The sequence below is a fragment of the Mauremys mutica genome, unplaced genomic scaffold (genome assembly GCF_020497125.1).
Source record: "Mauremys mutica isolate MM-2020 ecotype Southern unplaced genomic scaffold, ASM2049712v1 001107F_np12_obj, whole genome shotgun sequence".
Taxonomy (NCBI): Eukaryota; Metazoa; Chordata; order Testudines; family Geoemydidae; genus Mauremys; species Mauremys mutica.
In genome coordinates this window covers 87,651-100,303 of record NW_025423119.1, presented here as the reverse complement: position 1 = coordinate 100,303, position 12,653 = coordinate 87,651, and the positions used below count along the sequence as shown (strand labels likewise).

At 65.6% G+C, this 12,653-nt stretch overlaps 1 protein-coding gene across 1 annotated transcript; it reads left to right on the top strand.

The window, feature by feature from the left end:
- Nucleotides 1–55: 55 nt before the first annotated feature.
- LOC123357849 (plasma membrane calcium-transporting ATPase 3-like) lies at nucleotides 56–12,232 on the top strand. Its single transcript, XM_045000783.1, has 8 exons — nucleotides 56–171; nucleotides 456–647; nucleotides 881–1,094; nucleotides 1,475–1,686; nucleotides 2,069–2,176; nucleotides 2,744–2,926; nucleotides 5,950–6,106; nucleotides 11,401–12,232. Exons 1-8 carry the CDS (start codon nucleotides 169–171, stop codon nucleotides 11,424–11,426), a joined length of 1,095 nt encoding a protein of 364 aa, XP_044856718.1. The 5' UTR covers nucleotides 56–168; the 3' UTR covers nucleotides 11,427–12,232.
- Nucleotides 12,233–12,653: the final 421 nt, after the last annotated feature.

The window sequence follows — 12,653 nt, the reverse complement described above, 5'->3', positions numbered from 1 at the left end:
GGGAGCCGGGGGCACGGGGGGGGGCTATGGGCCCCCCCCCCAGCTGAGCCCCCCACACCCGCAGGCATCATCGACAGCACCATCGGGGAGCAGCGGCAGGTCGTGGCCGTGACCGGGGACGGCACCAATGACGGGCCGGCGCTCAAGAAGGCCGACGTCGGCTTTGCTATGGTGAGATGCCCCCGGGCGCCCCCCCCACCCCGCAAGCTCCAGCGCCCCTCCGGTGTCCGAAGCCCCAAGCGCTGCAGCTGCGCCTCCCCCACACTGCCCCCACCCGCCCCAGAAAGGGGATTTCCCACAATGCATTGGTGCACGTGCCCGTCCGTCCCCACCCCAACACCCCCCGTCCGTCTGTCCGTCCGGGGAGGGGGTGAGCGGCCGAGCTCCCAGCCCTGCCCTCGCTGGGGGGGCCCTGGGCCGCTGCCCCCCCCCGTGACCCCGCCGTCCCCCCCCAGGGCATCGCGGGCACCGACGTCGCCAAGGAGGCCTCGGACATCATCCTGACCGACGACAACTTCTCCAGCATCGTCAAGGCGGTGATGTGGGGCCGGAACGTGTACGACAGCATCTCCAAGTTCCTGCAGTTCCAGCTCACCGTCAACGTGGTGGCCGTGGTGGTGGCCTTCACCGGCGCCTGCATCACCCAGGTGGGGCGGGGGGCGTGGACAGAGGGATGCCCCGCCCCCCATGCCCTGGCCCCGCCCCCTCTGTGCTGACACCCCTCGTACCCTGGCCCCGCCCCCTCCATGCCCTGGCCCCGCCCCCTCTGTGCTGACACCCCCCCGTACCCTGGCCCCGCCCCCTCCATGCCCTGGCCCCGCCCCCTCCATGCCCTGGCCCCGCCCCTCCCTGCACTGACCCCGCCCCCGCCTCCCCCCAGGACTCCCCGCTCAAGGCGGTGCAGATGCTCTGGGTCAATCTCATCATGGACACGTTCGCCTCCCTGGCGCTGGCCACGGAGCCGCCCACCGAGTCGCTGCTGCTGCGCAAACCCTACGGGCGCAACAAGCCCCTCATCTCCCGCACCATGATGAAAAGCATCCTGGGCCACAGCGTCTACCAGCTGAGCATCATCTTCAGCCTGCTCTTCGCGGGTAGCGCCCGGGCCGGGCCGCGGGGGGGGGGGGGCCTGCGGGGGGGGGGGCCGGGCCTGCGGGGGGGGGAGCCGGGCTGGGGGGGGGGCCGGGCCTGCGGGGGGCGGAGCCGGGCTGGGGGGGGCCGGGCCTGCGGGGGGGGGAGCCGGGCTGGGGGGGGAGCCGGGCTGGGGGGGCCCATGGGGGAGGGGGAGGTGGGATGCCGGGACAGACGGGCCCATGGGGGGTTGGGGGGGTGCCAGGGCGGAGGGGCCCATGGGGGAGGGGGAGGTGGGATGCCGGGACAGACGGGCCCGTGGGGGGCTGGGGGGGTGCCAGGGCTGCCGGGGGAGCAGGGGTCTCTGGGTCTGCCCCTGACGCCCCGTCCTGCCCTCCCCCAGGGGAGATGATCTTCGACATCGACAGCGGGCGGAACGCCCCCCTGCACGCGCCCCCGTCGGAGCATTACACCATCATCTTCAACACCTTCGTCCTGATGCAGCTTTTCAACGAGGTCAACGCCCGCAAGATCCACGGCGAGCGGAACGTCTTCCAGGGCGTCTTCGGGAACCCCATCTTCTGCGCCATCGTCCTGGGCACCTTCGGCATCCAGGTACCTGGGGGGCCGGGCAGACTCCCCGGGCCAGGGTGCAGCCCTGCCCCCCCCGCCCCGACCCAGAGCGTGTCCCTGCCCCCCCGACTCAAAGCGCGGCCGCGCCAGGCGCTGCACAGACCCTACCCCCCCGGGCCAGAGCGCGGCCGCGCCGGGCGCTGCACAGACCCTGCCCCCCCCCGGGCCAGAGCGCTGCCGCGCCAGGCGCTGCACAGACCCTGCCCCCCCCGGGCCAGAGCGCGGCCGCGCCAGGCGCTGCACAGACCCTGCCCCCCCCGGGCCAGAGCGCGGCCGGGCCAGGCGCTGCACGGGCCCTGTCCAAGGCTCGGCCCAGCTGTCCCAGGCTGTTCCCCAGCTCAGCCCCCATCTCCTTTCCCTGCAGATCGTCATCGTGCAGTTCGGGGGGAAGCCGTTCAGCTGCTCGCCCCTCAACGCCGAGCAATGGCTCTGGTGCCTCTTCGTGGGCGTCGGCGAGCTCGTGTGGGGACAGGTGAGCAGCCCGACCCGCCTGCCTAGCGCCCGGCTCCCCCGCTCCCTCCCCCCGCCCCTCCCACAACCGGGGAGCGAACCCAGGAGTCCTGGCTCCCAGCCCCCCCTGCTCTAACCCACCAGCCCCCGCTCCCCTCCCAGAGCCGGGAGAGAACCCAGGAGTCCTGGCTCCCAGCCCCCCCCCCCGCTGTAACCACCAGCCCCCACTCCCCTCCCACAGCCGGGGAGCGAACCCAGGAGTCCTGGCTCCCAGCCCCCCCTGCTCTAACCCACCAGCCCCCACTCCCCTCCCAGAGCTGGGGAGGGAACCCAGGCGTCCGGGTTCATACATCACGGCACCCATTGTCCGTTCAGTGACTCGCCGGCAGCGGAGCTGAGGCTTTCAGTAGGGCGCTCACCGTGTGTGGAGTCATAGACGTCAGCCAGAGTTGGACAGAGCTTGGGGGCTGGGAGCCAGGACTCCTGGGGTCTCTCCCTGGCTCCAGGGTGGTGACTGGGAGGGGAAGGGGTTCAGGGTTCTGTGTGCTCCTGGGGGTGGGTTTAACCCCTTCTCTGACTGCCCCTGCAGGTGATCGCCACCGTCCCCACCAGCCACCTGAAATGCCTGAAGGAGGCAGGGCACGGTCCCAGCAAGGACGAGATCACGGACGAGGAGATGGCGGAGGACGAGGAGGAGATAGACCACGCCGAGCGGGAGCTGCGCCGAGGCCAGATCCTCTGGTTCCGCGGCCTCAACCGCATCCAGACCCAGGTAGGGCCCGGGGTATCCCACTGCCCCCACCAACGCATTAATCCGCCTCCCTTTCTGATCTCCCCTCCACGCCCCTTCACGCTCATGCCTGGAATGTGGGATCCCACTTTCCCCACCAACGTGTAACAAGCTCGCCCCCTCCCCTTCCCACCTTCCCCCTTCCCCGCTCCCCTTTTTGCTTTTGTGCCTAGAGATGACGGGAGGAGAGACGGCCAGGAATCTCCTAACCCCGAGCAGGGGAGCCAGTGGCCACTTGGCTCATGGCCCTGTTGCTTCCACCTTCAATTCCCGCTCAAACCAATAGGAGACCCAGATGTCCTGAGTCTGATCTGGGGCAGCAGGCAGGAAACCGGGCAAGATGGGCACCCGTGGTATTAGCCATTGGTGGGTGGGGAGGCTTCTCAGGACACCAGAATGGGGTGTTTCTTGTCGCCCAGTTCATAACCTGCCCCCTCTAACTTGCGGGCACTGGGCATCGGTGTTTGCACCCTAGTGAGGTGAATGGGGCAGCTCCCCCACTCTGAGTGATTTGGATCAGGCTCTCTGCAAACTCAGGCATGGCTGGTGAGGAGCCAGGACCCCGGGGGTTTTGCTGTCATTTGACCCTCCCTCTGCCCAGAGAGTTTTTCTCCAACCATCCTTTATGTGTAGTCCCGTAGTGCCCCCTAGTCGGGCTCTGCACAGACCTTATACCCTAGCGCAGTGCTCCCCAAGCTTTTTCGTCTGGTGGGCGCCAGATGACAAGCCGGGGAGGACCGTGGCGGCAGACGAGCATCCGCCGAAATTCCGCCGACAAGCGGTAACGTCAATAGGCGTCGCCGCTGAAATACCGCTGAAAATTGGCGGCATTTCGGCATCGATGCCTGTGGATGACGCAGCTTGTCAGCGGCATTTCAGCGGATGCTCGTCCGCTGGCCAGGATGCGGGCACACTTACATGCCCCGGCGGGCGCCATGGCACCCACGGGCACCGCGTTGGGGACCCCTGCCTTAGGGGGATGGATTTCAGCCCTGGCCCTGTAGCCGAATGAGCCCCAGACGGGAGATGTGATTTCCCCTGCCCCAAACCTTAACTCTTCCCTCTGCATGGCCCCCTCCTGAGCCCACTGCACTCCATCATGCACCTCTGACCCCAGGGTGTGGGGAGTGGGCAGAGTTAAGGTTATTTTGGACGCGGGAGAGGGAGCCGGACTGACTGTGGCTGGCTATAAGGTGCCAGTTCTTAAGGGGGTGACAGCCCAATTCACCCTGGGGCCATCCCCGGGCATCCTTGTTTGGGAGCTGGAAGGAATTCCCCAGGCAGGAGGTCAGCAGATGCGATCGGAGAAAGCTGAGGAATATCGGCGAATGGTAGACGATTCCTCCAGTGTTTTCTACAAAACAAGGATTTTGTTTCGGAGACGGACCCCTAAGGTTTTCAGTGGGAAAAATTCAAATTGTTTGGTTGCTGGGGAAAAGAATAGGTTTGGCCTGAAAAATGTTTCGATTTTGGGCACAAAATACTCAATGCTGGAGTGAAACAAGGCAGTTTTCAGCCATTTGGGGGCCACAGATATGTGGCTTTGGTCAGACACATTCTGGTTCGGGCACATTTTGGAATGACAATAATTGGTTTTCAGACCAAAAATGCAGTTTTTGGTCAAACACACATTGGTTTGGGCCATTTTTGGTCAAAAATATCCAGTTTTCAGAAGTTTTCAACCAAAAATGGTTGATGAAAATATATTTTTTTCCATCCAAAATACTGGTTTTGGCCAAAAATTACAGTTTGGGTCATTTTCAGACCAAAATATTGGGGTTTCAGCCCCAAACACTCCACTTTTGGCCGTTTATGGCCCAAATGATCCCGTTTTCAGTCACCAAACTGAGCAGTTTTTGAAATAGGGGCTGAACGTTTGTATTTTTCTGCCAATCCCCCTTTCTTACAGCAACAGGAGAAGTTGAAATTTTCCTCAGAAAATGTTGTGGAAAACGGGGGGGAAACTTGCCTGGAAGTTTTCGGTGGCGAGGGAAAGCCCCGGCTCCCGTTCTGGGCCCAGCTCTGGGCTCTGGAGAGCTGAGTGAGCGCGGCCGGTGTAGGGTGTGACCCGAGCTCCGGCAATCCGGGGTCAGGGGCTGGGCGAGGGCAGGAGGCCGCGTACGGGGCCTCTCCTCAGAGGACCTGGGTTACTAACCTGCCTTCTGATTGCAGCCGGCATCTCTTGGGACGTGGCGACTCGTAACCTGTTTCCTTCCTTTCTTAACGTGAGGGGCAGAGCCCGGCTTGTGGTGCTAGGACAGAGAGACGCTCGTCTGTGCATCCCTGCACCCACCCAGCCCCCTGCTCTGACTGCTGGGTCCCACTGCCCTCCCTGAGCCGGGAGAGAACCCAGGAGTCCTGGCTCCCAGAAATCAGGGTCCCCCCCATGCAGCTCTCCCCTGCCAGCCGGCAACACTTTCTGACCCTCGCCGGCAGCCACAGGGCACCCCTCCCCACGGGCAGTCGCCCGGCCCTGAGCCTGGGGGCAGCCTCCCCGTGGGCCAGCAGCCGCCGGTCGAACCAGGCTGGCCCGAGGGGGCCGCTGCGTAACGCCAAGGGGATTCGCAGTGTAAATCACGCTGGGACGTTTCTCTACCGACAGATGGTCCCACGGTCCCTTAGCCAGCAGGAAGCTCTGCACAAGCCAGCCGCCGTCAATGGACACACGCCCCCCCCCTCCGGTTCCCCAGCCTCCTCGGCTCCAGCCATAGGCTTGGGGGAGGGGGAACCCCCCCAAATCATAAGCGTGGCTGGGAAACGGGGCCGCTCCTTCTGCAGCCCCTTCCCGAGCCGCTGGTGGGCGCCCCGTTCCCACGCGTTTCTCCACCGCCACCAGCTGATTGGAGCCGGGTTTGTTGGTTTAACCCCAAGCCGAGATCCCCTCGACCCCAGCCGGCGACGTGGGCTTTTTGTTAAAGCCCCCCCAGATCTCTGCAGCTGTCCCCCCCGATGCTCAGTGCCACGCGTGGACGACGTCTCTGTGTATCTCATTTTCTCTCTCGTAGATGGAAGTAGTTAGCACCTTCAAGAGAAGCGGCTCCTTTCAGGGGGCCGTGCGGCGCCGCTCCTCGGTCCTCAGCCAGCTGCACGAAGTAACCAATCTTTCTACCCCTACTCACGTAATTCTCTCCGCTGGCAATCCCACTTCTGCCACCATCGGGAGTGAGTGACCGTTTTGCTCTTACTGCTTGTGTGCTTTTGAACAACAAAACCAGACAGATTTAACGTCCCCCCTCCTCCCCTCCGCCCCGGCTCCCCCATGCTCACTGCTGGTCTCCTCTCTATTTTTTTCAGTTCTCTCTCTGCTCTCTGCCCGACCTCAGGCGAGCCGGATTTCCATTTCCTAAAGCCATACGGTCACTTTCTCTCTTTTGCCTTTAGCCGGTTGATTCAAGACCCCCGCCCTGCCCCACACCCCTTTACTGGCTCCCTCTTCTGTCCCTCGGGGGTGGCTTCCCCCGCTGAAATGGAACGGTTGACGCCAGCTGGGGATCTGGCCCCATTCGCGGTCGGTGTTTGTGTCCGTGTCCTTTTCTCCGTGTTTCTGTGCCTGCCCGTTTGGGAGTGGGGGGAGGTCAGAGACCTCCATGCTGCCCTGGCCCCTTGGGGACCCCCAAACAGGCCAGATTCTACTGCCGAACACACCCGTGAATCGGATTCTGACCTGGTGTGAATCTGGAGTGACTCACTTCACATGAGCCAAGCTTATCAATGGGCTACTGGGGCATGAGTGGGTTAGAGAAACCAGATCAGGAATTCCGGTCTCCCGGGGGGCTAGGTTAGCCGGGGTTGCACTCAGACGGGGGTGGTCTCTAGTCCTCTCCTCTGAGATGGGGGCAGGCGGGATACCGGGCTAGATGGGCCTGCATGGGCCGCTCAGCCCCCCTCTCCCCCAGCCTCCCTCAAAATCTGGGGCGCTCCCTCCCCCGATAAACTTCCTTTCTCCTCCTCTGAGAAGCGCATGGCGAGGTAGGCGGGGCCTGTCGCTCCCTCCCCCGGGGCGGAACCCCGGCGTCCTGGGTGGCAGAAATCCCTCCAGGGGGGTATGTGGGATTTGCTTGGGCCGGACTCTTGGTGCCTTCTCGTGTGGCCGGGTGTCGTCCGTTTGCGTCTGGCGCCCCGGTCCCGGCAGGGGAACCCTCGCGCAGGACCCCTCCCCCTTTTGGCTGGCGAGTCTTTTTTCCCAATCTCTCTCTCTCTCTCTAGCTGCTTTTTCTCTCCACACAGCTCTGGGTCTCGTTCGCCTCTGCCCCACCCCCCCGCCCCGCCCCGTCCTGGCGCATCCCTCCCCCCCGATGGCGCCCAGCGGGGTCATGGCAAAGGCTGGATTTCTTTTAGGAACCGATCAGCGGCCGGGCGGCCTGGCAGGGTCATTTCAGGAGCCATTGGAAACCGAATCTGAACCTTTCCCCCACCCCGGCCCCTCCAGAATATAAGAAGGGGGTGGGGATTGGGTGTAATTTCCCCCGTCCCAGGCGAGGCTCAAAGTAATGTCAATTCAGATCCGGCCCTTCGTAAATTACGCAGTGCGTCAAGCCGGGTGGGGACTGAGGGTGGCCAAGGTGGTGGGGTTCTGAGCGGAAGCTCTCCCAGGCGCACGTGCAGCACCTAGCACAGCGCGGTCCCGGCCACACCAGGATGGGGGACCCCCCGTCACACAGGGCGCTGCACGGCCCCTGCCCTCGAGACAAGGGCAGGGGCATTGGCTCCACTGGCCAGACCGGGAGACTCTGTATCTGGGGGGGCGGGAGCTGCCACCCCCCCCGACAAATACACACCCCTGTGCTTGCTCATTCCCAGGGCCCGCTTGGCAGCGAGCTGCCCCCCCTTCCTCCCGGGACACCCCCCCTTTCAAAACCGTCACCCCCGACGCTCCTCCCATCCCTGCCCCCCCCCCACTATCCTTCCACCTCAAGCCCCGTTTTCCCCCCCTTCCAGCTGCCACGAGGAGCCGGGACGGAGCCACTTGTCTGGCCGCCAGGAGTCTGGTGCTTTTCGAGTGTTGGGGGGGGGGGGGGCTGTCCTTCAATCACACCTCTCATCCCCCGACCACCCCCATCCCATCCTTGACTTTGCTTTCTGCTCACGGCCAGGGGTGAGAGATCCCCCACACCCGGGCTGCTAGCGCCAACCTGACCCCGTAGCGATGGGAGGAGGCCGCAGAGCCCCCGACTGAGACGGGGCAGCCCTCTCGTGCCAGGAGCGGCACAGGACCCCCCCCCTCCCCCCCCGAGATCGGGAGCCTCTGTCACACTGGCCCCTAGAGACACCCCCACTCCTGCCCCCGCTCAGGGGCCCTGCCCCGCAGAGCTCACGGGGTGAATAGACGGAGGGGGGAACTGAGGCAACGTGCCCCAGCAGCCAGGCCAAGCTAGGAGCCCTGAGCCTCCAGCCTCCCAAACCAGCCTCCCTCTGAGCCGCTTTTGTGAGCCGGGGTCACTGGGGGGCGGGGGGGGGGGCATCCACCTAGTGCACAGCTGCGGAGAGTCCCGCCTCATTGCCCACGTCCACCCCACCTCTGCCCCCATTTTCTCCCACTCCGCCTCCCCCCCTTTGCCTCTGCAGGGACCCAATCCCGACACCCCCCAGCCAGAACGGGAGGGGGGGACTGGGCTCTATTTGCTGTCCCAGCCTCTTTAACCGCCCCCCCGGCACCTCTTCACTGGCTGCCCCGGGGGTGGGGTGGGGTGCGTGGCCTGGAGGCCCCGGCTCCCGTTCAGAGCCGGCAAGGGTGGGCGTGAAGCCCCGAACGTTTCCCGCACTCTCGCCTGCCCCCCACGGCAGCCCGGGAGCGAGGCCTCCTGCTCTGCCCGCCCAGGGCGCCCTGTTGTGCTCGGCTTGGGCACGGCTTGGCGAGGGGGCAGCGCTGCCAAAGACCCGGCCGGCTGCGGTGGGTGGCAGGGGGCTGGGCCCTGCCCCACAGAGCTCAGAGAGGGGATGGGTCAGCCCCGCCCCCGACAGAGGGGGGTTGAAAGTGGAGAATGGGACAGAGGCGGGGATGGAACCCAGGAGTCCCACACACTTGACCCACCAGTCTTCTTCCCCAGCGGGGGAATGAACCCAGGAGTCCTGGCTCCCGCTCCCCCGCCCAGCCCCTGCCACACACACACTGCCTCCCTAGTTCCCAGCCCGTGAGCGCAGCCCCCTTCCCAGGGCGGCTAGTGGGGGGGGGGGTCGGTCAGGGCCCTGTTCTGCTTGCAACCCCCCTGCTCCAGCGCGAGCAGCTTGGCCTGGCGCTGGGTCCTGCTGGCCGGGGGGGGGGGGGGTCCGTCCCGCTCTAGCATGCGCTGTCTCCCGGGGGGGGGGCCGCCCCGTCCCCTGGCTGGGCGCAGGCCCTACCCACAATGCACTGCACAGCCGCGGCAGAGGGACCCACCCCAGGGCTGAGTTTGGCACAGCCCGAAACAAGTGCAGGGGCCCCCCCATGCCCAGCCTGTGCCCCCCCCTCCCCCGGGTGTGACAGCTCCCAAATGGGGCAACCCCTGCCCCACACGAGGGGTGGGAGGTGTAACGGGGACGGTGCTTTACCCCCCCCCGGGGCTCTGGCCCCACTGACCCCATGGGGCGATGGCCCATTGACCTCGTGGGAGGGGGGCAGGGTTAATGGGCGTTGAAAGAGCCCAGCAAAGGGTGGGGAGGCTGTAAACACCCCTCCCCTGCCTGCGGGGGCCATTGGGAACCCAGGGGGCCGGGGATCTTGAACCCAGAAAACAGGCGCTTCCACTTTTCTGTTGCTGCGCTTTCTTTGTGTCCAATCGATGCTCATTCCACCCCCCCCCATCCCCTCTGTTGCAGCATACGGCCCGTGGGCACTATCCGCAGGCTGGGCTCACTCCTGTTCTTTGTGGGGGGCACGGCCAGGCACAGGGGGCGTCTATGGGGTGGATGGATGGATGTGGGGTAGGACAGAGAGCAGGGGATGGATGGGGTAGGATAGATACAGATGGGGCGTCTATGGGGTGGGTGGATGGATGTGGGGTAGGACAGAGCAGGGGATGGATGGGGTAGGATAGATACAGACGGGGCGTCTATGGGGTGGGTGGATGGATGTGGGGTAGGACAGAGCAGGGGATGGATGGGGTAGGATAGATACAGACGGGGCGTCTATGGGGTGGGTGGATGGATGGATGTGGGGTAGGACAGAGCAGGGGATGGATGGGGTAGGATAGATACAGAAGGGGGCGTCTATGGGGTGGGTGGGTGGATGGATGTGGGGTAGGACAGAGAGCGGGGGATGGATGGGGTAGGATAGATACAGATGGGGCGTCTATGGGGTGGGTGGGTGGATGTGGGGTAGGACACAGCAGGGGATGGATGGGGTAGGATAGATACAGATAGGGCGTCTATGGGGTGGGTGGATGGATGGATGTGGGGTAGGACAGAGAGCGGGGGATGGATGGGGTAGGATAGATACAGACGGGGCGTCTATGGGGTGGGTGGATGGATGGATGTGGGGTAGGACAGAGAGCGGGGGATGGATGGGGTAGGATAGATACAGACGGGGCGTCTATGGGGTGGGTGGATGGATGGATGTGGGGTAGGACAGAGAGCGGGGGATGGATGGGGTAGGATAGATACAGACGGGGCGTCTATGGGGTGGGTGGATGGATGGATGTGGGGTAGGACAGAGCGGGGGATGGATGGGGTAGGATAGATACAGACGGGGCGTCTATGGGGTGGGTGGCTGCACAGGGGCGTGTTTGGGGTTAGATACAGAGGGTGCAGAACAAGGGGTGGACAGAGAGATCACGCTAGAGGTAATTGTGCATTCCCAGGGCTGGGGGCCAGGAGTCCTGGGTTCTCTGCCAGCTCTGGGAGGGGGGTGGGGGCTGGTGGTTAGAGCAGGTGGGGCTGGGAGCCAGGACTCCTGGGTTCTCTACCAGCTCTGGGACGGGGGTGGGGGCTGGGAGCCAGGACTCCTGGGTTCTCCCCCCAGCTGTGGGAGGGGAGTGGGCGCTGGTGGGTTAGAGCAGGTGGGGCTGGGAGCCAGGACTCCTGGGTTCTCTCCCAGCTCTGGGACGGGGGTGGGGGCTGGTGGGTTAGAGCAGGGGGGGGGGCTGGGAGCCAGGACTCCTGGGTTCTCTCCTAGCTCTGGGAGGGGGGTGGGGGCTGGTGGTTAGAGCAGGGGGGGGCTGGGAGCCAGGACTCCTGGGTTCTCTACCAGCTCTGGGAGGGGGGTGGGGGCTGGAGGGTTAGAGCAGGTGGGGCTGGGAGCCAGGACTCCTGGGTTCTCTCCCAGCTCTGGGAGGGGGGGGGGGCTGGTGGTTAGAGCAGGGGGGGGCTGGGAGCCAGGACTCCTGGGTTCTCTCCCAGCTCTGGGAGGGGGGTGGGGGCTGGTGGTTAGAGCAGGGGGCGGCTGGGAGCCAGGACTCCTGGGTTCTCGTCTGGAGCACCCGTCGCCTGGCTTGGCACCGAGGACTCACCCGGCTTTCCCCCGCTTTGCCCCCGGCGCCCAGATCCGCGTGGTGAAGGCGTTCCGTAGCTCGCTCTACGAGGGCCTGGAGAAGCCGGACTCCAAGACCTCGATCCACCAGTTCATGGCCCCCCCGGAGTTCCTGCTCAACGACTACACCCACAACATCCCCCTGATCGACGACACCGACGTGGAGGAGAGCGAGGCCGCCCGCCGGCCCCCCCCCAACACCAACAACAACGCCAGCCACCGCGCCGAGGGCTCCAAGCCGGCTCCCTGCGCCAGCCCGCTGCACAGCATGGAGACCTCCCTCTGACGCCGCGGGCCGGGGCGGCCAGTCCACCGGCTCCTTCGGCCGCGCCGCGCTGGGGCTGGGAGCCACCCCCGTTTCTGTGGGGAGCCCCACGCCCAGCCCAGGCCTGCGCCCCGGGGCCCGCAGACTCCTTGTGGGGCCAGCGCCGGCCGGGAAGGACCCGCCGCAGGCGGGGCGAGGGCCCAGTTACCGCTCCAGAGCCTCACTCTATACCATACCGACGGCCTGTCTCCCGGCGCATGCCGGCCCCCATCCAGCACCCCCGGGCCCATGGCAGCCCAGGCGCTGGGCATCGGGCGGGGCGGGTTCTTCGGCTGCTTTTTAGTCGTCGGGCGCTGGAGCCGCTGTGTAACAAGGGCCTGGGGATCGGGGCCTGTCCCACCGGACCCTGCCCGGCCCCCCAACCACGAGCAGGGCCCCCGCTGTGCTGCGTCGCCCCCCCCCGAGCCAGATGGGAGACGCCCGTCCCGCCGGGTGCTGCGCAGATACAGGGTGAGAGGCAGCCCCCCCCACCCCCAAGTACTGCTGGGGAGGGGACGCTACAGCGTGGGAGGGGCATCCGCTCTGGTTCCCAACACCCCTCCGGCGGCACTGCCCAGCGCCCAGGCCCCCCCCCCCCGGCCTCTTCGGGGCACCCACCAGTCCCCATGGAGATTGGGGGTGGCACAGGAGCAGCCCCTCAGCTGCCCTTGGGGGTGGATGGAGCTGCCCCATTCACACCAGCTAGGGCTGGCCCTCAGGTGTTACCTATGGACCTTCAGCTCCCCCCCCTGAGGCTGGGAGCCCGGACTCCTGGGTTCTCTCCCCCACTTTGGGAGGGGAGTGGGGGCTGGTGGTTAGAGCAGGAGGCGCTGGGAGCCAGGACTCCTGAGTTCTCTCCCCGGCTCTGGGAGGGGAGTGGGGGCTCGTGGGTTACAGCAGGGGGGTCTAGGAGGCAGGACTGCTGGGTTCTCTCCCCGTCTCTGGGAGGGGAGTGGGGGTTG

Coding starts and splice junctions, on each gene's coding strand:
- LOC123357849 (XM_045000783.1), top strand. Junction 1,095..1,474: donor CTTCAGCCTGCTCTTCGCGG/GTAGCGCCCGGG, acceptor GCCCTCCCCCAG/GGGAGATGATCTTCGACATC. Junction 6,107..11,400: donor CACTTCTGCCACCATCGGGA/GTGAGTGACCGT, acceptor CCCGGCGCCCAG/ATCCGCGTGGTGAAGGCGTT.